General features: G+C 38.1%; 1 protein-coding gene and 1 long non-coding RNA gene across 13 annotated transcripts in view; both read right to left on the reverse strand.

Moving 5' to 3' along the window:
• The window catches only part of LOC107598704 (uncharacterized), a 10,243-nt gene extending 6,403 nt beyond the window's left edge, over window positions 1–3,840 (reverse strand). The window contains exons 1-4 of the long non-coding RNA XR_001610585.1: window positions 3,691–3,840; window positions 3,308–3,361; window positions 3,072–3,113; window positions 2,834–2,911 (exon numbers count right to left, since the gene is read on the reverse strand). This is a non-coding gene — a long non-coding RNA (uncharacterized lncRNA). The remainder of the gene's footprint in view (window positions 1–2,833; window positions 2,912–3,071; window positions 3,114–3,307; window positions 3,362–3,690) is intronic.
• Window positions 3,841–12,736: 8,896 nt separating this feature from the next.
• The window catches only part of LOC107598707 (protein scribble homolog), a 125,861-nt gene continuing 111,132 nt past the window's right edge, over window positions 12,737–27,465 (reverse strand). For 5 of the 12 annotated variants that reach the window (XM_016290099.1, XM_016290097.1, XM_016290098.1 and 2 more), the window contains 12 exons: window positions 27,011–27,121; window positions 26,627–26,677; window positions 25,266–25,409; window positions 24,642–24,801; window positions 24,333–24,543; window positions 23,492–23,581; window positions 23,233–23,415; window positions 21,120–21,259; window positions 20,947–20,984; window positions 20,568–20,642; window positions 17,543–17,588; window positions 12,737–14,907 (listed from right to left, as the gene is read on the reverse strand). In XM_016290099.1, the coding sequence (XP_016145585.1) occupies window positions 14,783–14,907; window positions 17,543–17,588; window positions 20,568–20,642; window positions 20,947–20,984; window positions 21,120–21,259; window positions 23,233–23,415; window positions 23,492–23,581; window positions 24,333–24,543; window positions 24,642–24,801; window positions 25,266–25,409; window positions 26,627–26,677; window positions 27,011–27,121 (1,374 nt within the window). In that variant the 3' untranslated portion in view covers window positions 12,737–14,782. Of the gene's footprint in view, window positions 14,908–17,405; window positions 17,440–17,542; window positions 17,589–20,567; window positions 20,643–20,946; window positions 20,985–21,119; window positions 21,260–23,232; window positions 23,416–23,491; window positions 23,582–24,332; window positions 24,544–24,641; window positions 24,802–25,265; window positions 25,410–26,626; window positions 26,678–27,010; window positions 27,122–27,465 lie in introns of all 12 variants that reach the window. The other 7 variants (XM_016290104.1, XM_016290107.1, XM_016290105.1 and 4 more) reach the window with 7 other exon arrangements.

Raw genomic sequence — 27,465 nt, forward strand, 5'->3', positions numbered from 1 at the left:
AAAATGCAAGTGATCGCGCTGGCGCCTCCATGTCCTGCAAAGCTCGCTTCAGCTTCCATTCTCCACAAAAACGACTGTATATGCGTGTAACAGCACACATTTATCTAGGTTAAATTTTGAAATTATTATTGTGAATTGCATGAAGTGTTTTATGTCTATAGATTTTATTTTAGGCAAGTCATGTTGATTTGAGAAGGCTAAACTGATCAAACATGTGCTCAACTCAGCCCGCCGCTGGCCGCTTGGTCGTTACTTTAAAAAACAAAAAAAATTAATTTAGCAAACATAAAATGTTCCAAACGTATTTCTAAATGAACTTAATAAAGAAACGAAAATAAATATAACCACTTTGCCATTATAAATCAAAACTGGACTAGCCTATTTGCTGCAACAGCAGCTGTGTAAAGGGGAAGAAAGAGAGAGATAGAAAAAAAAAAGACATGGGCTCGGGTCAGACTCAGGACGAGAATATTCTGATGTCGGAAGGACCAGCCCGTGCAGGGCTCTATTCATTCCCTCGTTTCAATTAAAAGTTCCCCCTCGGCTCGGCGGGCCCACAATATGGCCGGGCCCATATGCACCTGCATACAAGAAGCTACGCACCTGACCACCACCATGTTTCACAGATGGGATAAGGTTCTTATGCTGGAATGCAGTGTTTTCTTTCTCCAAACATAACGCTGCTCATTTAAACCAAAATGTTCTATTTTGGTCTCATCCATCCACAAAACATTTCTCCAGTAGTCCTCTGGCTTGTCCACATGATCTTTAGCAAGCTGCAGATGGGCAGCAATGTTCTTTTTGGAGATCAGTGGCTTTCTTCTTGCGACTCTGCCATGGAAAACAGCTTGAAAGATCAAAGACAATTTTTAATATAACTCAGACTGGATTCGTCTGAAAGAAGAAAGTCATATACACCTAGGATGACTTGAGGGTGAGTAATTTATGGGCTAATTAAAATTTTTGGGTGAATTAACCCTTTAAGAAAAAAATGCAAGTGATCGCGCTGGCGCCTCCATGTCCTGCAAAGCTCGCTTCAGCTTCCATTCTCCACAAAAACGACTGTATATGCGTGTAACAGCACACATTTATCTAGGTTAAATTTTGAAATTATTATTGTGAATTGCATGAAGTGTTTTATGTCTATAGATTTTATTTTAGGCAAGTCATGTTGATTTGAGAAGGCTAAACTGATCAAACGTGATCAACTCACTGTCTGCCGCTATCCGCTTGGTTGCCACTTTAAAAAACAAAAACTTGAATTTAACAAGCAAAAAATGTTCCAAACATTTGTCTAAATTCACTTAATAAAGAAACGAAAAGAAACGTAACCACTTTGCAACTGAAAACAAAACTGAACTATTTTAATGGCTGCAACAGCAGCTGTGTAATTAGGAAGCGAGAGAGAGAAAAAAGACACGGGCTCCAGTCGGACTCGGGCCGAGAATTCGGATAAGCTGTCAGACAAGAACCGGGCTATAGGGCCTGAGCGTCTCGGGACCACCACCATGTTTCACAGATGGGATAAGGTTCTTATGCTGGAATGCAGTGTTTTCTTTCTCCAAACATAACGCTGCTCATTTAAACCAAAATGTTCTATTTTGGTCTCATCCATCCACAAAACATTTCTCCAGTAGTCCTCTGGCTTGTCCACATGATCTTTAGCAAGCTGCAGACGGGCAGCAATGTTCTTTTTGGAGATCAGTGGCTTTCTTCTTGCGACTCTGCCATGGACACCATGGTTGTTCTGTTCAGTGTTCTCCTGATGATGGACTCATACACATTAACATTAGCCAATGTGAGAAAGGCATTTAGTTACTTAGAAGTTAGCCTGCAGTCCTTTGAAACCTAGTGGACTTTTACACGTCTTGCTTTTAGAGTGATCTTTGTTGGTGGACCACTCCTGGGGAGGGTAACAGTGGTCTTGAATTTCTTCCATTTGTACACAATCTGTCTGACCGTGGATTGGTGGAGTCCAAACTCTTTAGAGATGAATTTGAAACCTTTTCTAGCCTGATGAACAACATCAACTCTTTTTCTGAGGTCCTCAGAGATCTCATTTGTTTGTGCTATGATACACTTCCACAAACATGACCAAACTTTGATAGATCCTTGTTCTTTAAATAAAACAGGGCACATACTGACACCTGATATCACTGACTGAAAACACCTCTGAACAGATGGACTAATTTTCACCTTCAAATTAACGGCTAATCCTAGAGATTCACATACTTTTGCCACTCACAGATATGTAATATTGGATTATAAGGCAGAGTATGGTAGGGTGACCATACGTGCCATTTTCCCAGGACGCGTCCTGGCCAGGATTTCTATATTGCTTAAAATATCTAGGTTTTGGCTTTGTTTGCGTGTGCAGACCAATCGGTGTATGACATCAAAATACCATACAGACGGTTCCTTATGCTTTCAAAATGCTCTCGAGGTACTTTGATGTCATACACCGATCGGTCTGCACACGCAAACAAAGCCAAAACCTAGATATTTTAGGCAATATAGAAATCCTGGCCAGGACGCGTCCTGAGAAAATGGCACATATGGTCACCCTATAGTTAGCATTGTGTTATCATTTACTCACCCCCATGTATGTGGTTGTGTGAATATAAACATCAAACTACCTCCTTCTGTGTTCCATGCAAACAATAACAGTATACGGTTGGGAACGACACGAGTGTGAATAAATGATGACCAAAAAAACATATAACTTCATAAATTACAAACTTTCCCTGAGAACCCTACAAGCCCTAGATAAAATTGTATTGCGTACATGATAGATTCATGAGTAGTTATGAGAAATGAAGGCACTGAACAGTACCTCTGCAAGGTTCGGCGCAATGGTCTTTTCCAGAATACTTTCTTGGGTTGTATTTGTATTTAAGGTATGGTTAGTCATCTGTTGTGGATAAAAATCAGAAGATATATATAAAAGAACATAAATTTAATCTGAAAGCTTTTACGTTCTTTATCTCACTAGAGGTGAGATTTACAGCATGATATATAATATGACCATGGCTTCTAATATTACTCCATTTTAAAGCAAAAATGGCACTCACCTGCTCGTAATTACTTCCATTAACAGGATCTTCAGGACCTTGCTGTAGATATTTATGAGTAGATTAAAAATGTGGTTTATTCTCTTAAATAGCAGCTATGCTAGCATAATTGTTAAAAGTTATGATGTCTCCATCATGAATTAATACAAAAGTATTTTTGGGAATGTTCATACTTTTGTCATTTCACACTGCATGTATGAACACTTTGTCTTGGACACAAAAAGGCAGCTATTTACCTGAGAGGGTTTGTATAATAGAAATATGCCTTCATTTATTAGGGCTGGTGATGTCTGTGGAAAGATCAGGTAGTATTATTAAAAACAACACTAAAAGTGATAGTGAACAATATAAAAAATACAATTCTGATATATTTTGTAGATATACAATTAGATATACAGCTAAACCAATTCTGAATAGTACAGTGGACATAGGCTAAATAACAAATATGATCAGGGACTTTATTTATTTTCATCATCAGTCATTCATCAATAGTTCTAAATATACATACATCTCAGACCAGAAATACATACACTATGTTAGTAATTGTTTTTCAATAACCGCAACACTGAAGCTGTGAGGAGTGTGTGATTAATGCTATTGGAGAAATATTTTTACATACCTTATGCACTAAGAGTGTTACCAAACAGGCACACAGAACACAGATGAACACTTTCGTTTCCATTCTCAGTGTCTCTGTATTATTGAGTTGGAGGTTTTGTAGCTGAGACGTCAGAGAGGTTTAGAAGAGGTTTTTTGTATATGCCAGAGCTTGTTGCTTTCAACAGGGAGGAGCCATGAACAAACTGATGGTCATTCAACTGTTGGATCAATAGCTTTTTTTTTTGGTAACCAAGACTCTCAAAATGTCAAAACAAAAATTGACTCAAAAATAAACCCCTAGAATGTGATTTCATTCGCGTCAATCTTTTATCCATCAATGTTCCAGTTAGTGCTGAAACATTTTTGAATAAAGGGGTCATATGATGCTGCTAAAAAGAACATTATTTTGTGTATTTGGTGTAATGAAATGTGTTTATGCGGTTTAAGGTTAAAAAAACACATTATTTTCCACATACTGTACATTATTGTTTCTCCTCTATGCCCCGCCTTTCTGAAACGTGTCAATTTTTACAAAGCTCATCTGTCTGAAAAGCAAGGTGTGCTCTGATTGGCCAGCTATCCAGTGCGTTATGATTGGCCGAATACCTCAAGCATGTGACGGAGATGTTACACCCCTTACCATATTGTGATGCCCTGTCCGACTGGAGCGAAGAGACAAAAACATGAAAACCCATTATAAACGAGGCATTCGTTGCATCCAGTGGGGACATAATTATGGATTGTCATGCTTGAGGCCGGAGGCTAGAGTGAGGAACGGCCGGAGGGCTAGAGTGAGCAGAGGCCGGCAGATTCAACGAAGGAGCAGAGCTTGTAACACTCCAAAGAGAAAGGAAAAATTGAAATCGCATCATATGACCCCTTTAACATTCATGTATACATATTCATACTTATAATATAGCTACAGTAATATTTATCATGTCCATAATATTGATGCAGAAAGAAAGACTTCTGAGATTTTGGGGTTATGGATCGCTGAAAGTAATTTGTTAATACTTTCACATTTTTAAATGTCCTTAATATTTTGAATCAGGAGATATATGTTTATGCATTTATTTATTTGTTTCCTCTCTTTCCTCAACAGTATAATTCATTGAAAGCACCTTACTTCTATCCAGTGATCGAACTGAATCAAGTCTTATGGGGGTCCCCACAGTTTTTTTTTTTTAATGGGTGGAGTAGAGGGAGGGGGTATATTCATAACTATATACCATTTATTAAAACAGACTTTCATAAAAGAACAAGGAGCAGACAAAAAAGGGCAACTGGGGCAAAATATGCAGGTGACTACTTATAAGGCAACTGAAGACCTGCAAAAAATATGTGACTTGAAAATACATTGAAATGTCTCTAAAAACGCTAGAAAATAATGAAATGGCTTCCAAACTCATTGGAGGGCCTCAGTCAGATTCAGCAGTGGCATTCATATGTCTCAGTAAGCAATGATAAAGCAGCCGTCAGTAACTTCAAAATGACCTTAATAAAAGACATGTTTAATTTATTTCAATGTTTTATCCAGGTTTACAAATAAAATTGTCATAATTCCAGCCTTACTGAGCAATGGTGCCAACTGTCCCTTTGCGCCACCTGGTGGTGATTTCGCGAACGAGTTTCACACGTGACATGGTTGTATTTCGGCGGCGTATTCTATATAGCAGGGTTCCTCAAATCTGGCCCACGAGATCCACTTTCCTGCAGAGTTTAGCTCTAACCCTAATCAAACACACCTGAGCATGCTAATCAATGTCTTCAGGATCATTAGAAAAATCACAGGTAGGTGAGTTTGATCAGGGTTGGAGCTAAACTCTGCAGCGCATTGGCCCTCCAGGGCAAGATTTGAGGAACCCTGCTATATAGTATTCTATATAGTCTTTGATGATATACATTTTGGTTTACTACCTAATGTATGTCATATACGATTATTTTGATTTATTTTCAGAATTTCTGGTAACAAAATTTTTAGTTTTTATGCCACGAGTCTGTTTTGATAATTTTGCAATAATTATAAAATAACAATGAAAAATTAGTGCAGGTTCCAATGTATGGTATAAGGTAAGGCCTACAAATGCTTCGACACACACACACACACACACACACACATATATATATATATATAGAGAGAGAGAGAGAGAGAGAGAGAGAGAGAGATTACATTACTTCAGGCTTTCTCTTTCCGACTTCGAGTTGAGATTTATGAGTCTCCTGTTTTTCGTAAAGGTAGCTTCACCTAAGCAAACACTAAACAGATGTAGGGAAGTTTACACATGACAACCACTCTTGAGTCTTGAGTCACACAAATAATAATAAAACTAAAACTAATACTAATATTACTACTTCTAATAATAATAATTTACGGGATTTACCGTAACCTAACTGAATGAATAATCAGATTTGTCATCATTATATTTACTAAAATAAAAATATCTGGGGGACCCCCCAAAGTTTATTTTTGACTTCTTATGCGGGATATTATCACAACTTATCAACTAAACATTAAAATTAAAGTTATCCCAGATTTTTTTGAAAATGAGTTGGAATAAAATAAATGGTTCAGTGACAAAAGGTGCACTCATTACAATCCCATTTAAATCTGTGTCTGAGAATAAATGTCAGTAATTATTTAAAACTTAACCTCTTTAGCCCTCGGTAGAAGAGAAAGAGAATTTGAGACACTTTCTCTTTGGAGAATTCAAAAACAAGGCATCACTCTCTAACTTTCAAAAGGGAAATTCTGTGCATTTAAAATAATTTTTAAAGCACTATTATTACAACCTCCTGCATAAAATTAAGACCAGAAATCATTAATTTACTTAGTCTTGGGATCACCAAAAGGGCCAAAACCACAGGAAACATGCCTGAATAAAAGAGATTGATTGATGCTAATTACACCTGTCCTCCTTCTGAGACGTTGAAAGTGAGATCAAGGAAAGACTCCAATAAAGGAAAGAGGAATAATCAGCTGAGCTCATGGGTATTTCAGCTGAATGGGGTGCTGGATAATGTGTCACAAGAGGACACCTATGATTGTGTTGTGCCGGGAGCATTCGGGGGCTACAATGGTTGGTCATTCAAATGCATACATATGTAGCATATCTGAAATCACAAACATTCACAAAGACATTTTATACTTTGAAATAAAATACTTATAAAATGTGTGTTTAGGTACAATAATGTGCTTTGGGCAAACTGGTGCTGGGAAAACATACACTATGACAGATGCTGCAGAGAGTTACAAACAGAGAGGCATCATTCCTCGAGCCCTAGACTTATGATAAAGAAGCACATAAGTGCTTCTGCTCTTATGGCTAACAAATAATCTCTCGTTTCCGCAGGTTTTCCAGGAGGTGGAGCGTCGCACAGATCATACCTTCTCTGTTCATCTTTCCTTTCTTGAAATCTATAATGAGACTATGGTAGACTTGCACTCCAGCTTAAAGCAGGAAATAAGTTGGAATAGTGGGGTCTTAACTGTGGAAGAGGAACCAGGGGTCGGAGTCTCAATTAAAGGCTTGTCATTAAATTTGGTTCACACTGAAGAGGAAGCTTTTAATCTGCTTTTTGAGGTAAGAGGTCAAGTCAAAGTCATGAGGTATTCGATCAGCTTATTAAAAAAAGATGAATGCATATTTATTTCAGGAAAAATAGTCTATTTCCAGAAAACAGAATTCTTATCAGGTTGTGTTTGCACTGTTAGGGGCAAAGGTTTGTTCTTATCTCTCATCACTTCTGTTGACAAATTGGCTAATGAAAAACAATATGACATAACCACCATCAGAAAGCCAGAAACGTCATTAAAGGTCTCATTATATTAAAACAAATGACAAAAACTTGAATGTTTTACCCGCATGGCCCCACATTTGGTGGACAACAATACTTTCGTGAGAAGTGAAAAGGTAGAAACTGGTGTCTCATGCATCATTAACTCAGCTACAGGTGCAGGGGTCGGTATGTGCTGTTGTGAGAGATGGAGAGGTGTGGATATGGCCTTGGTTTCACTAACTCTTCACAGAGACATCAACGAGCTGTGTCACCTAAACCAAGTAAAGCAAGAAAATACAAACAGATCAGCAGGTGACAACCTCTTTCCCTAATGTGCGAGACAGGATGTGAAAAATTAACTAAGTATTCATGTTGAAATACAAAATGTAACATTTTAAAATGTAAGGCAGCATCATAAATATTCACGGAGAAGAACTGCTCACCATACACTACATGACTGAGGATCATGCACAACCAGAGTCATTCCGAACACAACAAACTCACACAGAAACAGGCACTTCCTTGCTAGGAGATGCATGAGAAATGAACACAAAATGTTCTAAAATCAGCTCAAAATATCAAACATGTTTTATATCATGGTCTGAAGCTAAATAATCAAGAGTCTGTGACTGTGCCCATCATACACCACATGATTTTCTGCGAGATCTCTCAACTCTGGTTAGGTCAAATCTAAAGACTGCAAACAGGGGCAAAAATCTGGGCAAAGGTTGTGAAGTGTATTCCAGCCTTTAGTTTGCCACATTCTCTGTGAATAAACATGATGAAATCTCTGTGATATAGAGGACAGTGTGATGCAATTGTGTCCATCTACCCACTCATTTCAGTGACACTTTTCTAGGAATGTAAATGTTTGTACTTAATTTGCAAACATTAAACAGCAACGAGCATACATGACAATCATTACATTTGAGAAAGTTAGATATATAAAATTGTCATTCTAAAAATTATTTCCATTAGTAAAAGGCCATAATGGTCATCAGACAATCCCTGCCTCCTTCTATGTATATTTGGAAAAACCAAAACCTCACCATAAACTAGGAGCATTTGGAGTAACCAACCAAATTTTGAAAATGGACCACCATGTTGTGAATTCAGTACTTCAGTAAATCTTATCTTGAGCAGTGAGTCAACGGCCACTGGAAAATGCATGAGTGAATCAATCTGACATGGCCACACACGAACCCCAACAACAAGCTCCAGAAGAACTGCACAGAACTGAGTTAGTGCTTCATTACACTAGCAGTGTTGGTGAGCTTGAGGAGACCTCTGCTGACCGGTACCAAGTACCACAGTTGCTAATAATAACTGTAGACGATGAAAATAAATGCATGTCAAATTTCATGAACTCCTCAGCTCTCCTCCATCCAAAGCTGAGGCTTTTGAAGATTTCAAAGCAGAACGAGGAAGTGAGATCAACCGCATACTAAAGGAGAACAAGGCTGTGCTGTTGGAGAGCACGGCCCAATTACGCACACTCACAGATGTCATCAATGTCACTAAACGGGATCTTGACTACATTACGAACTGCGACAATATAGAGAGCGAAAACAAAACCAGGGTAAGCATTACATGACTCATCTGAATCTATATTGATTTGCCTACTGTTTTTGAATGAGATGTAGTTATCACATCTCATATGTGTCACATCATGCTTGTCATGTGACACACTGCAGCCACTGTATAACTGATATAAGCTTATGTTTGATTGATTTTTTCCACCTTTTTATTCGAAATATTTCCAAACGTATTAACTAGCCTATATCAGGAAATATCTCGATTGTCAAATATGTGTAAGTAAATGCGTTGTGCACCTTTATAGATGATGTTATTTGATCAATAAATGGTGATGGGCAAAGTAGACTAATAGTGTAATCTATTAACTACACATAAAAACCCGACTTTTTACTTAAGTACAAGATATCGGTGTCATGCCATAAAATAGTTTTAATACGACTGACTTTGTATTTAATGTAAATTTAATAACAATATTGTAAGTTACTAATTATGACACTTTCATTTTCAAAGAACATTTTCATTCAGTTTAGCCAGAGTTCAGGCACTCTCAAAAACTCCCATTAAAATCGCTGAAGCTGTTTACACTGTGAAATTAATAGCTTACTTACATTCGTACATCTGCACTTTGTTGTTTCTGATGAGAGAACTCGCCAGATCAGTCAGCGAGCAAGTGAACGAAACACCGCGTTTTAGCGATGACTCATCTGGATGTCTCTGATTGGCCATTGCATTCATAAGCTCAACAGACTCGTGTGTGATTGGTTATAATGTAGCGCTGTACAAACGCGTCTGTCTCTGGCTCGTGAACGCAGATTTGAATAGCAGCGGATGCTGTGCTGCACTGAACGATCTAATCACACCGGTGCGATTGAATCAAATATTTAAAAAAATGTATTCGGCTATTTTTTGTCTTTTGGAAGCTCCATTAAAAAAACCCACTTGGCTTTGAAAGAACGGGCATGACGCCTCTGCGCACAAGGCTGCTACAGGTGAGTTCCTGTGGTTCTCCACACATAGTAATGTTGAAATCTCTCCATGGTTCTCAGGCTTCTCCATTTTTGATGAGAAATGAAATAACTCCATAATTCAGATAAGTTGTAATATATAATTGTCAGCATTTTCTATAACAAAAACATATATGAATTTATCTACCTGATCTATACAAATATATTCATAGTTGTATTTACTGATGCGATTTCAAGTTTTCCTTTCTCTTTGGAGTGTTACAAGCTGATTGTGCATAGATAAGATCCCTGAAGTTGCAAAGACTAAAGTCTCAAAACCAAAGAGACATTCTTTATCAACGTTAAGACTCTGCCACGCCCCCCTAAAACGGCTCGTTCTAACACGCCCCCACATATCTACCTCACTATGTGGAAATATTTGCATAATGCCACCCAAATGTGCACGCAAAGAAAGAATGCGTGGTTTCAGTAGCACAGTTAGTGTTGAAGCAGCCATATCAGGGAGACACTGTGTGTTTCTAGGCGAAAGCAAAAGCACTTTATTTGGCCTTCCGAAAGTAGATGCATTTAGGAATCTTTAAGATTACTTACAACAGAACAGCAATGCATTTTATGGACGACTGTTTCGTGAACCTAGGAGAGGAGATAATTCTGACTTTGCTATGACAATCTGGCGCTTCTGAATCAGCTACTGTTTTGTTATTAGTTTAAGTATTTGAGTTTTGCGCATCGTGTGTGTGTGTGTGCGCGCGCGAGAGAGAAAGAGAGTTCACAATGCACTGGGTCAGCTGGCCAATCAGAGCAGACTGCGCTTGTCAGAAGGAGGGACTTTGTAGAAAACGAAGCGTTTGAGAGAGGCGGGGCATAGTGGACTTACAATAATGTACAGTATTTGAAAAATAATGTGTTTTTTGAACATTAAAGCATGTCAACATATTCTGTTACACCAAATACACAAAATAATGATCTTTAAAAAAAGGATCATATGACCCCTTTAATGGGAGGTAGCAAAATCTGACAGGGTAGCACAAACCGACAGAACACTGGGTCACAAACACCTGTGGACAAAGCTTTAACTCTGGTCAGTAACATCCCCACATGTGCTCGTGTTTGATAAGATGTTAGAAACGTTTCTCAGCAAATTAGAATGATTTCTGAAGGATCCAGTGACACTGAAAACTGAAGTAATGGCTGCTGAAAATTCAGCTTTAAATTACATTTTAAATTGTAATATTTCAAAATATTACTGTTTTACTTTATTTTTTGATCCAATTGATGGATTAAACATAGTAAAATAGTAATATTTTGATATATTGGTGAACAATAACAAAAAACAAAAATCTAACAGACCCCAAACATCTGAACTGTAATGGATATGCTATCTATTAAAAGGCACAACTTTTTTTATGACAATACAAAATATTATATTTCCTAGCAACTGTCAATGAACGCTTCCTAATAATTCTTGTTTTCTTTTAAACAGTTTTATACCTATTTTGATTTCAAAGAGTGAAGATCTTTGTCCACCACTTAGAACATCACAGGAAAAGTTTGACATGTTTGTTGGAAATTATGTAAAGAGCAGAAACTATTCAGTGTTTGACAATGTGAGACTTGTTCCAGTGTGATTGTGTCAGATGTTGTATTACTGGACAGATGGAGGATGATGAAGAGCAAAGTGATAGTCTCCATCACAAGTTGCATGCAGACAGTACGGTGTCATTTGACAATGCCTATAACAGGACAAGACGTTCACAGACCCCCAATGCTAGCTTTCATTATTCTGCACTCAAATGATGCTGATTGCAATGCTAAATATATTTAACGATATAATGAAGGTGTCTTTTGTTTACAGAGGGGAAGCAGACAGGTGTCTCAGAGTCTGTGAGGGGCAGCAGGAGTAAAACACAACTCCCTCCAATTCTCTCAGTCATCTGAACAAAATATTATATTTCCTAGCAACTGTCAATGAACGCTTCCTAATAATTCTTGTTTTCTTTTAAACAGTTTTATACCTATTTTGATTTCAAAGAGTGAAGATCTTTGTCCACCACTTAGAACATCACAGGAAAAGTTTGACATGTTTGTTGGAAATTATGTAAAGAGCAGAAACTATTCAGTGTTTGACAATGTGAGACTTGTTCCAGTGTGATTGTGTCAGATGTTGTATTACTGGACAGATGGATGATGAAGAGCAAAGTGATAGTCTCCATCACAAGTTGTATGCAGACAGTACTGTGTCATTTGACAATGCCTAGAACAGGACAAGACGTTCACAGACCCCCAATGCTAGCTTTCATTATTCTGCACTCAAATGATGCTGATTGCAATGCTAAATATATTTAACGATATAATGAAGGTGTCTTTTGTTTACAGAGGGGAAGCAGACAGGTGTCTCAGAGTCTGTGAGGGGCAGCAGGAGTAAAACACAACTCTCTCCAATTCTCTCAGTCATCTGATGAAGGTCTCTTTATGCTCAGGCTCAGTCTTCAGAGTACTTGACACTCCCTGAAGCACGTTTCCATGAACGTGTGAATTCAGTAAGACATAGGAAAACATCTGCTACTTGAAACCTGCTTGTGCTGTATCATGTGCTAATCTGTCCTTAAACTTGATTTTGTTTTGATTCAAAACTTTGGATAATTTTTCAATTTCTGAAAATAACTTGCGGTGTATTTTTAATACATTTTTTAAATGTCAGTTTACACTTTACAATATATTTTCCACTTTAAGAAAACCATAGTTCGCTCTAATCAGAGGCAAAAACAACCCCAGTACATCAGGTTGTTAAATGAAAAGTAAACTTTATTATTCCTGAACCACAAAATAGACTTCTTTGGTTGTACAAATTCACTAGTTACAGTCCTGAATGAACTCTAACCCCAGACCTTTAGTCCCACCCTCCCCTTTAGCAAAAAACCAAAACAAAAGAATATCCTCCCCAACAATAAATCAAGACAAGAAAACAACAAGAGAAATCAAACTCTTCTGCTTTGAAAAAATAAAAATGTAGTGAATCCCATTATCCCATCGGTTACAGAAAACCAACTTCTTTTTTTTCCTCAAACTGCAGTTTTTAAAAAATACAATGATGAGCAATCCCAAACTGTTATTAAACTGAATTTCAGTCGATGAGAGCAACACAAAAGCTAATATTAGTAAATTAATTTTTTTTTCATGTTTGACAGGTTCATCGGGACACAGTGTTGATGGCAGCTAGGGTGTGAACAACTGATTTGAGAACGGTGAAATAAAACTCTTTACTTGAAGGAATAATAAAAGTCTATCATATTAGTCCTCACACAAGATTGACAGTAAAATTGCAATAAGCCAATATACAAACACAGGGATCAGTCGTCAAGACCCTGGTAGAATCATCTATACCCTTCAGACTTTAGTTTGGTCTTGGGGCAGAAAGGCTCAGATTCGATTTTTGCCTCTTTTTTTTTTTTTTTAGCATTTATACATTATTCACACGATGAGCTTTTCAGTGGCTTTGAAAGTTCAACTATTTAAAATGTAGATTAGAAAACATCTACTACCTTCACACACCTGTCAGAACAAGAGAAAGAAAAGATACGAGCAAGATTTGCAGATGTTTATAAAGACCAAATGTTCTCCGATGATTCAATTTCTTCCTCCCTCCCAAAATGGTACCATCTGTTCATGGAGAGGTAAGGTTATATGTCTGGCGAATGATGGGTTGTCAAAGAGTGAAATTCTCAAGTCTAGTCACTCTGTGTAGCAAAGGGAATGATTCAGTGTATAGATGGCCCAGAACAAGACGCAGAAATAAAAATGGAGAATGCATTTTAGTGTCCTTGAGGAAGACCATCAGCAAAGGGACAAAAATCTTATGAAACCATTATCCACTTCATTTTATTCTCCTAGTCCATTAAAGGAAGACTAGAGATCAATTAAAAGGTTTAGAATGACGCTACTCAATACAGTAGGTCAGTCTTCATGATATGGTATGATCATACATATTAGGAAAAGGTTTATAACAGATCTTTAAATAAGGTCAGATGCAACCTTTCAAAAATATTACATTCATTTGCATCACCTTAAAGAAGAAATTCTGTTTCGAAACTGATAAGGATAGAAAATGGAAATAAAGCTTTATGGCAAGGCCTCATTTTCATTTTTAAAATGCTGCGTGCAAGAAAATTTATCCCAAACCCCAAAATCTAAATTCGTCACAAAATAAGTAATCAGCTTATACATGTGTCAAAAAGCCTCAATTTGTTCCTCTATTGTATTGGAATCCCATAGATTAAAAACAGTATATTACATCAATAAATTACATTTAAAAGGAATAAAAACTTTTTTCTGATTGTGAATTAAAGCAACAAAAGTGGAAGTCTGGCTTACATGGGGCAGTGAAGGTAGCAGTATATCGTCTGCAAACTGAATCTCCCAAAAAATGAACAGAGTTATGTTTAAATAGCTCCTTTTCTGCCTTTCCACATTTTCATTTCTAGAGGAGGTTTTGAAAGCGTTTAGAAAGAAACACCCACAGCATCTCTTAAAATAACTCTGCTTCTAAAATGCCGACAGACAGAAAAACAGTCAAATAGGTAAATCAATCAGCCATCCTCTGGACCTCCCATAGTAAAATCTGAGCAACCCTTTTCAACTGAAAAGGCAAGACTAGCGTTCGGGAGACTCACCTCCCAACCTGTGTTGTGGGCACTGAAATAAGAGTGGTTTAATATCTGTCAACAATGTGTATTTCAGAGCATTCTAAGCCATGTGTGGCATCTCTTAGCATTAGATGATCACTATGTGTGTTTTATCTTCACAGTTCAGATGCATTAGTGTGTGAGTGTACAGTTATGTGGGCACTGGAGCCTCCAGGCTGCGGCGGCCCTGTCGTAGTTTGCGCTTGTTACTGTAGAGAGCCATCTCCTCTAGAGCAGATGTGGTGGCCACAGGAACTTCTGGATCTACAACAGACACTGACAGGAGAGACAACAAATATATTAAATATTGCACTGTAAGAGGAGCTGCTGTCTTTCACGCTGCACAAGTAAAACGCCTCTTCATCCACGGAAAAACTGACAGCTTTTATTTATGCTTCAATACCATCCCCTTGTCTTTAAATGCATATCGATTTCAGTTTAAAACCCACACACTCCCGCAAAGCAGTGATTCAGGAGAACCATTCGGTGCGTAAGCTGAAAGGCAGAGCTGCACACCATGCAGAAAATAACCCTGCAGAGCACTGATCACAATTGGGCACCTTTCGCGTACACTGTTATTGAGATTAGAAGCACACAGCAATATAACAAAGAGTGAAAATTTTAAGGGGGTCTGAATACTTTCCGTACCCACTGTATATATATGCACTGTACAGCTATGCCCTCTGGATTACCAAATCAATCCCTATTTTAATAAAAGTTCCAGTGACAGATCTCCTGTTAGACATACAAATAGCAAGTTCACCAATTTTTCAAAACATAAAACATGCAAGCTGCAAAAATGATATTAGCCTTTTTTACTGCTAATGCAGCAGAGAGCATTTTTTGAACTTTGAAAATCGCTTGATAATGCAAAGTAGGGATGCATAATATATTGGTACCATATAAGTTATTGGCTTATATTACAGATTTTTGAAAGAAATCTCTCTGGAATACTTGATTCTGATTCGTCAGTCTAAACAATGTTTTTAGTCTCACACAAAATGTTTTTTTTTTTTTTTACATTTAAAATCAATATTTATTATTAACATTATTTGGTGAAAAGCCATCTAGTAAGTAGTATGACTGTACTTAATCCCTTAAATGTTCATCTTGTTTAAAAATTCGACCCAAATCAATATTTTGTGTTCAATTATTTACTCATGTGGCAAGTAGCTATGAAATAAGAGGGATAAATGTACACCCAGCTGGTTGACAATGACCAAAAAAAAAAAAAAAAAAAAAAAAAACAACTGGCAAAATTATTTCATAATAACCAGCTAGACGCACAATATTCCTGACATATCTGTCAATATTAGATGTGCTATTAAGCATGCATATTTGCCCTGTTTTTATATTAAAAGCACCTTTACCATCATCTCAAATTTAACTCAAAGTTAATCTTTGAAACAAATAATTTAATGACACTGTTAAATGTTATCTTTAGCACTCAAACAACTGAAATCTCAATTTCATACTGTAAATTTACATTACGTTCTTTTAGGGTTTTACTTTCAATTTATTCAGACAGAATAGTACAGAATTTTAATACGGACCATTGTTATCAGCCATAAAATAAAAATAATTATCAGCTTACAATTATCAGACAGAATTTGAATATCAGGGCATCCCTAGTTACCTATTGTGTCAACCAATGTTGATACACACTATGCCAAACAGAAGAGTAGATGTTTAAATCTTCACCCATTATAACGCGTATGGCACTGTTATGGCAAACTGCAGCATGTGGCATCACATTCAGAGGAGTAGAATTGACATGCAGTTCTAGGGCTGGGCGATATGGCCATATATATATATATATATATATATCTGTATTTTCTAGCTGTACTGCGATATACGGTATACATCTCTGTATTTTCTATTTGGATGAAAAAAAATTATGTATTTTTAAAAATGTTATTTTACATCCTGCCCGATGTTCTCCAATGAAACAATGTTCATATTAAAGGCTATGAAAACAAATATAGTGACTGTACCATGTACAGTAGGTTATGCTATTACGTGCAAAAAAGGGTTCAAATCAGATTACATTCTAACATTACAATAAAAAAAAAAAATAAAAAAAAAGAAGCTTTTTAAAGCAGAAATTCACTAAGCCAGTACTTAAAATAAAAGTACTGGCATGGCGCTCGTTCACTGAAGTCTTCAAGAGACTTGAAGGCTCGTTCATTCCTGACAGCAAAATGGAAGTATTTCCATGAATTTCTAATGTTTACAGAAGGAGAAAATACCAGTGAAACGTAAGTTATGCACTGAGGAAAACACCGCATCTCTCTGTCAGCAAAACATGTATCGGTCAGAGCATCTGACGGGGCAAGTCGCTTTAAACTATACATGTTAACTATATCTTACGAGTTATTTTAAAGCCCTTAATATAAAGCATGTCTCATGGTTAGGACAAACTGGATTATGCACTCATTGCCTCATTCCATATTGTTTGTAAAAAATATATCGATAAATCGTACAAACTTGATATATCGCCCAGCCCTATGCAGTTCATGTCATCAGGATGTGTTGCAGGTAAAAGCGTTTGCCAGACGTTAGAGAACACGCCCATTTTGAAAAATTGGTAGAACTCTTAATCAAGTAACCATGATTCCCTAAAAACAAGTTGAAGGATGAAAGCACAGAGAAACCCACTGCTCATTTGAACCATACTCATTTTGAAGAAACTAGATTATAATCAAGTGCAGTACAGCAGGCTTCTTATCAAAAACCAATGCATATGCACACACAAACACACACAGATCTCCTACCAAAATTAGAAGAGCACTTATCCAAGGAAGTCGCCTGTGTCAAGAGGACAATAACTGTGAGCCAAGTACTAGTGAACACAACACATAAAGATACCCTGTACACTACAGCACTGACCCACAAATGATGAGGAACTTACCTGGGTTATCATCCATGAAGTGCACATCACCACCTGCACCAGGAGACTGCAAGAGAGAGACAGAGCGTGAGAGAAGGAAACAGAGTTCAGAAAGAATTCAACAGCTCATCTGTTTCTTTCTGGCAGAATAGACAATTGGAAGAGTGAAACCTTTAGGTGTCTCCCAAGAATAGCTCTTTTTGGCTGAAATGCAGAAATGCTGGGTGTAAATAATTTCTCATTCATTTTAAAAGACAAATGTAGATGACAAGATGAGGTCTTTTGAATGGGACAGAGGTTGTTTGGCTCAACAGGCTCTTGACATCTGAACCACAGAGCTGTTCTGGGAGACACTGCTTCACCTTCACCTGACCAGAAAGCACTTTGTAGGGGAGATGCTGCTTCAGACTTGCACCACTGCTGTGGACAGACTTACTGAGGGACATCTAGATTAAAATGCCTCAGATTCCTGTTTCATGCCCATAAGCCCTGAACAATCCTCATGTTCCTCTGTCAGAGAGCCAGGGATGTGGTGTTATAATAATGCGGATAATGCCCCAATAACAAGACTTTTTCCATCTCTTCACCTGCTAATTTTAAGAACGGGAAGAAAATGTATAATATACCAAACCTCTGCTTTTCACAAAGCCCACTTAAAACTTCACACAACAGTCCTTCCAAACACAACACAGGCATGCTGTTCAAACCTTCACCCCCACCTAAAACATGTTGCCAACATATTCCTTTTCATTTTTTGAAAAGGCTCAAAAATCCCTTGGAAAAACCCTGAGAGCTGTATAAAATGTTCCCAGTCAGGGTGAAGGTGCTTCTTCACACATTAAATCACATACCACAACATAAATACTCACAACACACAGCCAAAACATGGAAGTCTCAAAAGGCCACCAAATAATACATAAGGATTCACCAGGCTTCCTGTACATTGCTTTGCTTGAATACAGTGTGCAGTAAATTAAGATCGACTAGCAGGTACTTTGAATTACCCGTTTCTAACATAATCAAACAAGACAAACATATCTTAAAGAATTTAAAGGCGATTTTAAATGGGAACTTACACTACCGTTCAAAAGTGTGGGGTCGGTAAGTTTTTTGATGTTTTTAAAAAAGAAACATTAAAACAACACCGTGAATCGCAATACTATTTTAATATCTTTTAAAATGTAATTTATTTCTGTGATGGAAAACCTGAATGTTCAGCAGTCATTACTCCAGTCTTCAGTGTCACATGATCCATTAGAACTCATTCTAATATGCTGATTTGCTGCTCAAGAAACATATCAATTTAAATTCAATTAAGATGAAAAAAATAGTTAAAAAACAGCATTTATTTAAATCTTACTAAAAAAAAATCTTACTAACCCCAACCTTTTAAACAGTGTATGTTTGTAATATATATCCTTGTAAGCTTGTGTAAGGATGTTATTATTACTAAAATGGAATGACATGTTTTACGCATATTTTTAAAGCTTAAAAAAAAAAACAGCAGTCAATAACTAGTTGTAACATTTAAAATTTATGACAAAATAGTAGTATTGTGTGGCTATTGTGAGAGAAACACAAAATTCCAGTTAAGTTAAAAGGTTTTGGCTGCATATCTGAAAGGATAAAAGCAGTAAACTGCTTGAGAATAAAAATGACAAAATATAAAAACATTTGTTTTAATTACATTAAATATTTAGAATATAAAAATATCCTTAAAAGACAAAATATAAACTCTTGATAATACTATTGTTATCCGTCACTCTGGTTACAGGCTTTATTCAAGGCTGCCATGAGTTAGAGAAGAGGACTGACTTCTGTTGCCTGATCATACAGACATTATTATTTCTGTCTGAAAAGGACAATATGAGAGTCACAGCTGTTAGCAAATATCAACCCCATACACGACATTATCAGTATAGCCTGAATTGCTATACTTATCAATTAAATAATGCAGGTCTTAAAAACATGTGCTCCACCCACTACACTCAACTGAAATCAATCAAATTTGAAAAATGTTCTGCTCAGCAAACCAGTGCATTAATTATACCTTTCAAAGAAAGATGCTGATTGTTGGTCATTGAAATAATCCAGATTAAGCAAATTTGATTGCCAAGGGATATGCTGAACAAACGTAAATGCTTTAGCTGAATCTTCACACCAAAATTATCATTCATTCAATATTTTGAGGGTTTTATTTAATTTCACAAGCCAATTTAGAATTGTGCCAGTCTCACAGATTTGGTGGTCTTTTGGTCTGGTATTAGAGGAACAGTATTGGAACATTAACAATCATAAAAATTACTTCACCCCACATGCCCAATTTCCCTTCATACAAAGATCCAGAAACAACCACAAAACACCAAAGCAAGAAACACAAGTTCCTTTGTTCCCATGACCCCCTGCAACCCCAGTAGAACTGACTCTCCCAGTGACACCACATGAAACAGCCACATTCAGCTCTTTTACTCAATTTGATAGTCAAAAAATAGCCTTCAGACATGCTGTAGGCGTCAGACCAGTTTGGCCAAATGTGTGTTATTAGCTGCTGTCTGAGCGTGAGTGCATGAGGCTGTACACAGAGCAGAGGGAGGGAGAGGACAATGCAAAGACGTTTTCCTTCTGAGTGTTTTAGTGCATTAGTATGTTACCCCATGTTTTGGTTCAACGCAAAGCCCATGGACCAAACTGTAAACCCCACCTTTAAGCTACATCCGTATACCCAGAAGAGAAGCACATGGTATTGACAATGTGTAGATTAAGAACAGGATGTGTTTTAAGCTGTGGAAATCATCCTTAGAGCCAAAACCTAAACCCAAATCACTGACAACTAAGATCAAGAATGATGCTTAAAGCAGCAGTAACACGAATGACCATGCTGCTCATGTTGGCGAGTACAGGGCCCCTAATAGTTGACAGTTTTGAACTAGCTATCAGAAGGGCCAGGGAGAGAAGGAGCAGGGGAGCAGGGAAAGCCAGGAGGACAGGAGTGGCTCAAAGGGTTCGGGCAGGCTGGACTCCTCGATGCTTTGCATGCAGGCAATACCTGAATGTCGTAAACAGGTTTGGAAGAAGGAATGGCAGCAAATTGTCGGTAGTCAAACTTCTTTTCTGACAGGGACTAAAAGGACAGCAAACAGGCATAAGCAGTGGAGAGATGGAGAGAGAAAGAGGGGGGAAATCAATATTGTAAAAGAGAGATGGCAGGATGGAGGGAGGGAAGGAAAGAGATGTGTAAACGTACAAGAAGGAGAAACGACAACAAAGAAAAGAGATAAAGGAAAAGTTCATGGATGTTGCTCTATATGCTACAGACATGACTGTTAGAGTAAAGAATGACTTTATCATCGAAAGTAAAAAAAAGTGGAGTAGTCTCCCAAAACAACATAATCAACTAAATGAACAAACAAACAATTGTCTCATACCAGTCTGCCTGGTGAAGTCACTGCCCGTGGACTGATATCTGTTTAAGAAAAAAACAATGGATACATTTAACACAACTGACTTTTAAAAATGACCCCGTAACACACAACAGAGTATGAAAACAGAGCCCAGCATTGTTGTACTCTCTTTCAGAAAAGGTAAATGAGATCATCACCTTCCATTGGTGTTGGAGAGGGTGTGGGCGCAGGGGACGGTGACTCTGACAGCTGATCCAACGTGCCACGCTTCTTCCCCTCTTTAGACTTGGCAATGACCATCTGGGCCTTCAAAGCATCCTGCTCTAGAGACTTCATCCTGGAGAGAGAGGGAGATACAGTGAGACACAGAGAGTGATAGGAGAAATGCAAACAGGATGAGAAGTGAAAGATAAGCAGAGGTGCTGTGCACACTGATTGGTTAATACAGGAGAAGCTCATTTTGATGGAGGTGGTCAAAAAAAAATGCAGAAAACGTTATGAGAAGGAATCATACAAACTAGAGATGCACCTATTAGCTTTCATGCTGTAAAACAACCATGAAAGCTCAAGGGGGAAGAATACTATATAGGCATTATAGGACCACTGAGGTATCAACCACCAATGCACCATTAAAGGGATAATTCACCCAAAATTTAAAATTCAGTCATTATTTATTGAATTTGCATTTTTGGGTATTATCCTTCTAAAGTCGTATGACCTTCTTTCTTTTTCAGACACACAAATAAAATGTGCTTGTCTAAATAACGACGATGCAAAAAAGATGCAAAAGTATCACAGAATGATCCCATTAAACTTGTGACATATTTTCCAAGGTCATACAATAGAGTTTTGTAAAAAGACAAACCAAAATTTTATTTATAACTTCATGAAAACCTGACCTTGGCCATTGGTTTGATGTAGATGACGGCAGGTTTATAAGACCGAGCAGGGTGAGTAGGTGAGTAAATAATGACTACATTTTCATATTTGGATAAACTACTCATTTAAGCCAAGAACTTTAAGCTCTGCCAAACTTAGTTCTTAATCTGTTAGATTAGAGTTAGTTTCAGTATGGTGCACACAGTCCATTCACAGACTCATATTGCACACAAAAATGACTCAATCGTTCCAAAATCCCAAGCTCTAATCTTTAACCAGTGTGTTGCTTTTTCAGATTTAGCCAAACCTAAACATCACTTAAAAAGCTGTGTGATTGGTCGTTTTACCTTGCAATGTGGACCAAACAATGCTGAAATCTCTCACACATTTAAACTCAGTGAATATTGCTTAATTGAACACTGCCTACATGTGAAAAATGTCAAGTTTTAACACAGCTTCTATATGAAGGTAAGTAGGTGATTCTAATGTAAGTCTTGGTATAGACTATAATTAGTATCAGTGCACCTCTAATAAAAAAACAACTGCAAGCAACTTGAATAATGACAAAGAAAAACACTTATCAGGACAATACAAGACCTTTACTGGTACACAGATGGGAGGCAAAAGTGAGTGAGCAGAGAGGAGGGAGTGTGCTACCAAACTAAATAATAAATAAAATAGCACATGTGCAGAAGCAGTAGTGGGTCTTGTGGGACACGTTCATCGTTCAGAAAAAGCCACCACAACATTTTTCACCCTTTACACACTATGCACTATAAAATGTCCACAAGCACCAAGCACCCCAAGCGGTGTCAGGCATCACAGCTAAGCCCCCATGATGCTTTCTGGCTGTTAAGGGCAGACCTGGGCTGACAGGAAGAGGAGGAGCAGGAAGTGGGAGGGGCTGCACAGCTGCCTAGAGATGCCCTCACACGGGACTGGTAAAGCCGCTTAGCCAGGTCTTGCTCATACTGCCTTACGTCCTCCTCTAGACCACAAGGCCTTGGGAGCAGCAAGTAAGAAAGTAGAGAGGACAGAAGACGGTAACACACAAAGAAAAGGAAAGAGGAAAAAGACTACAGATGAAAGAAAACACTATGAAACGGACAGTAAAGTTTAAGAAGGGGAGGTCTACATTGAAACTCAGGGCCATCAAAGATGCACAACATGAGATGTGTATATAGAAATAAAATATATCTATTTCATGGATTCCTATACCCAAAGAATGTGAAAATGTCTTTGATAGCCCCGTTCATCAAGGGGAAGACATGAGAAACTGGGTAAGCATTTACTTAGAGCCTGGAGAAAAAGATGAGATTAAAATACCACAAGTGGACAGCTCTTCAGAGATCAGCGTTACAGAGGAAAGGATGAGACTGGAGAGAGAAACACATTTCCCATAACACATCATTCTCTCTCTGGCTGTTATACCTGGCTGCTCTCCACATGGCCCTCTTCTCTGCCTCCAGGGCTCGTTTTTCAGCAGGCGACAGCTCCTTGTCCAGGGCGACAGCAAGCTCTGGGCTCTGCATGCGTAATCGCTCTTGTTGCCTACGCTCTGCTTTGGCCGTCCGAATGGGAGCCACAGATTCACCGGGATAAACTGGGATCAAACTGTTAAGACAAACACTGGGTCAAGCAATTCAAATATCTTAAAAAAAATACAAAACTAGGTTTTAGCATTCCTCACCCCGTCATGGAGTTGGGTCTCTGTTCCAGTCTGAAGCTGTCTTCCATTGAATTCCGCTGAGAGTCTCCTTTACCGTCCACGGAGGAGGGACTGGATTGAAGAATGATAAATAAATACTTTTTACTATTTTATTATTATTACATGGTTTGATGAACCTTTCAAATGTTTGCGGTCAGAAAGATTTTTAAATAAATTAAATTTCTTTTTTTTTTTTAGCAAGGACAAAATAAATTGATCAAAAGTGACAGCAAAAACATTTATAATGTTACAAAAGATTTCTATTTCAAATAAATGCTGTCCTTTTGAACTTTCTATTCATCAGAGAATCCTGAAAAAGATGTTTCACATTTTCCACTAAATATTAAGCAGCACAACTGTTTTCAAAATTGATAAAAGGAAATGTTTCTTCAGAAGCAAATCAGCCAATCATATTAGAATGATTTCTGAAAGATCATGTGACACTGAAGACTGAAGTATTGGCTGCTGAAAATTCAGCTGTCACAGAAAAAAAAAAAAAAAAGCATTTTAAAACATAAAATTAAAAAGTCTTAATTTTACTATCTTTTCATTTTAATTATCTTTAACCAAATAAACGTCTTGTTTTTTAAAAGACTTCTTTTCAAAACATAAATTGTTCTGACCCCTCCCTTTTAAATGGTAGTCTATATTTATTTTATTAATCAAAGATATCAGAATGGGAGTTCTAGATGTTCAGAGTGTGTTCCGTAATCAAAACTTCAATGATAAAAAGCAAACAAACAAACAAAAAAAACCCCATTCCAAATGAAAAAAACTTTGCAACTTTGAAATACTAGCAAATGATTGAGCAAAAGTTGCTTACCCTGAGCTGCCACAGTGGGTGGGCGTTGTGGCACACTGCCTCAGAGATGGGGAACTGTGGCTTCCTAAGCTCTCAACCTTGTACTCCACACCATCAAGGACAACCTTTCCGTGAGCCTTCATATCTGCCACCTGCTTCGCCAGATCTTCCTCCTCATCCTCCTCATCTTCATCCAGCATATACTCTTGTGTCCTTTGTTCAATTCGCTTTGCTGAGAAAAGTCATTGACAAACAACTTAGCATGATTCAACAATCAACTCAAGTTACTGTAGCTTAGCATCAATGTTTGACAACTAAACAGACACAAACCTTCTTCCTCTTTCATTTTCTTCAAGTCATCTTCTCCCACAAGTGAGATGCGAGGTTTGGGTTTGTCTGGTGTCTGCTGCTTCACGTCAATCTCAAAATATTTCTGCCTGTCTCTGAAGGAGCGCTGCTCTGGGACATCTCTGCCAATAGAGGAGGGGGTCTGGGAGAGAGAGAGCGAGGATTCAGATTTCAGATCAGTTGTAAAGAACACTATACATGCAACCAAATTTTACATGCATCCGACATGCAAGAGCAAGTCCCATTAATTCTGAAATTCAGACAATGATTAAAACTTTGCACAAATACACCAAATCTTTGCCAATCCACCACCATGATGTAGTTATTACATAATGTGCTGCTACTGCAAAAAAGTTTCAATTTTCTGCTCTCCTAAAGCCTCTTCTCACCAATAATAATTGCTTTGATTCAGAACACGATCAATCTCGTTCCCATATTTTTCCACAACGCATGCTGCCAGGTGATCGGGCTTCTTGACATTGCAGACACACAATTTATTATGTTTCTTTGTTGCAGTTCGAATCGACACATACACCTGCACCACCACCACTCAAGTTTAGAGGAATCAAAGTGTCAGAGTGGTTTTGCTGGAAATCAGATGGGTACCTTCAACTCCACTGAGGGGCGAGACAAGCGTGGCACGGCTGCCAGGCTCCTGTACTCGTGGCGGTCAGATGAGAGGGAGGGATGAGGCCTGAGAGGACCACTGCCCTCAGCCTCATCCACAAACACCTCATTATTCAGCTCAGGCTGAAAGACCCATCATGTACAACATATCAACACCACACTTGCAAACAATATTGCGTTGTTCATTTGAGTTGTGGCGAGACAGTACAAACCAAATATGGGTTATGGGTCAGGCTCATACAGAAGTCATCATCATGTAGAAGAAATATTTGGAATACACTACACATCTTCTGAACAGATTTTCAAACACTATGTATCATACACTTTGAAATTTGAAAATGGTTACAGTGGAAAAACGGCTCATCATACACTAAATGATATAGGATCAGAATACCAAACTTTTAAATAATTCTGAACACAATAAACTCACACAGAAACACGTGATTTGTTGCTAGGAGACGCATGACAGATAAAAACAATGTGTTCTAAATTTGGCTCAAAATATCAAACATGTTTAAAATCTTCAGACTAAACAGAACACAAGAAGTCACAATCTGCAGACTGACTTTTGGCAACAAGCATTGATTGGTCCAGACTAAACAAAAATTGTGTAGTGTATTCCAGCTTTAAAGGGGTCCTATTATGCTCTTTTTCAAAGTCTTGATTTTGTTTTGGGGGTGTACTAGAACAGGCTCTCATACTAGGTTGTTCGAAAAACACATTATTTTTTCACATATTTTACATTACAACACCTCTCTCCCCAGTCTGGCATGAACGGCTCGAATAGTTCCTGTATCAAATGAAGCCCCGCCGTCTGAAATACGAAATGTGCTGTGATTGGTTAGCTGGGCCAGTGTGTGTTGTGATTGGCAGCACTCGGCGCCTGCTCGGGAAATGTCATGCCCCTTACCATAGCTACCTGCGAGATTCAGTGTAAATATTGCGGCAAAATCAAATCAATTTGAGCGCGATTTAAACCCGGATGATTGTAACCTCTCTAAGTTCGTCTGCCTTGGGAAAGCTAGCGTGTCTCCGACATAGTGATAACACTCGTTGCCTTCTCTAGTGCAGCTCAACCAGGTCTCGTCCCATTCGTCGATATTTGTGATATCACAAATCCCGGGAAAATATGCGTTGTAGTCCAAACGAGTCGTTCGTTGTAGTTTTTGAAAAGAGTGATTACTGTTAAATAAAATATCTCCTTTTGAAGTGGACTTTGAACTTTGGAGATCTTTTTTATGCTCAAACAGCAACATTACAGACTAACTGGAGTAGAAAAAGTGAAAAAGCATAATAGGACCCCTTTAAAATAACACTTAACACAAATGAAGATGACATACCTCTGGTGATGGTTGCTTTGGGCTGAAATTGTTCCGTGGAGAGTAAAGATCCTAACAAATGAGAGTGAAAAGGAAAGATGATTCAGTAAAGACACTTAAAACAAAAAAAGCCACGCACACAAGACTTGAGTTGGACGAGAGGAAACACTTTACACACCGCTAGGAGTCAAACATCAAATCAAGAAACATTAAACAATCAAGTGACATATGAATGACGCACATTAGTGTCCCTGTGAGATGAACTCCTGGATTCGACACCACCATATGAGTGACTCATGCACAAAAACAAACTCCCAAAGGAACAAAATGTCCAACGGGAAGACCAAGCACTGGATGACGGGGGAACCACGACATGCTCACAACCTTGATGAGGATTTGTCCTACCTGTGGGGGTTCCAGTACAGCCAGGGAGTGTGGCACAGCTGCGAAGGCCTTATATACCTGCTTGATATTGATGGGGTATTCCTCATGTGTGTCAGGGGATGGGGCACGAGGCTGTACGAGGGGTCGGGGGTTGAGGACGGGGGGGTGGAAGGGTAGAGAAACAGACAGAGGACAAAAAGGATGGAACAGCTAATGAGAGACAGAGCAGCAAAGGCAGAGCACAGGAGGAAAATGCAGGGCTAGACCGCATGCAGCTCGCGATCGGGATCATGCCAATGAAAGGATGGAGGGAGAGAGTTTGACAGTATGAGGGAGGTCTGTGGTTATGGTGACTGGGGAAAATGGCTCTGGACGATATTTTGGTTTACACTGGTATCCTGAGATAACGTGAGTGTAAACCTTGCTGTGCAAACAATGTGGTTTATGTGATTAGAGGAAGAAAAAAAAATCCAAAA

Source organism: Sinocyclocheilus grahami, unplaced genomic scaffold (genome assembly GCF_001515645.1).
Source record: "Sinocyclocheilus grahami isolate Dianchi unplaced genomic scaffold, SAMN03320097.WGS_v1.1 scaffold254.1, whole genome shotgun sequence".
Classification (NCBI taxonomy): Eukaryota; Metazoa; Chordata; class Actinopteri; order Cypriniformes; family Cyprinidae; genus Sinocyclocheilus; species Sinocyclocheilus grahami.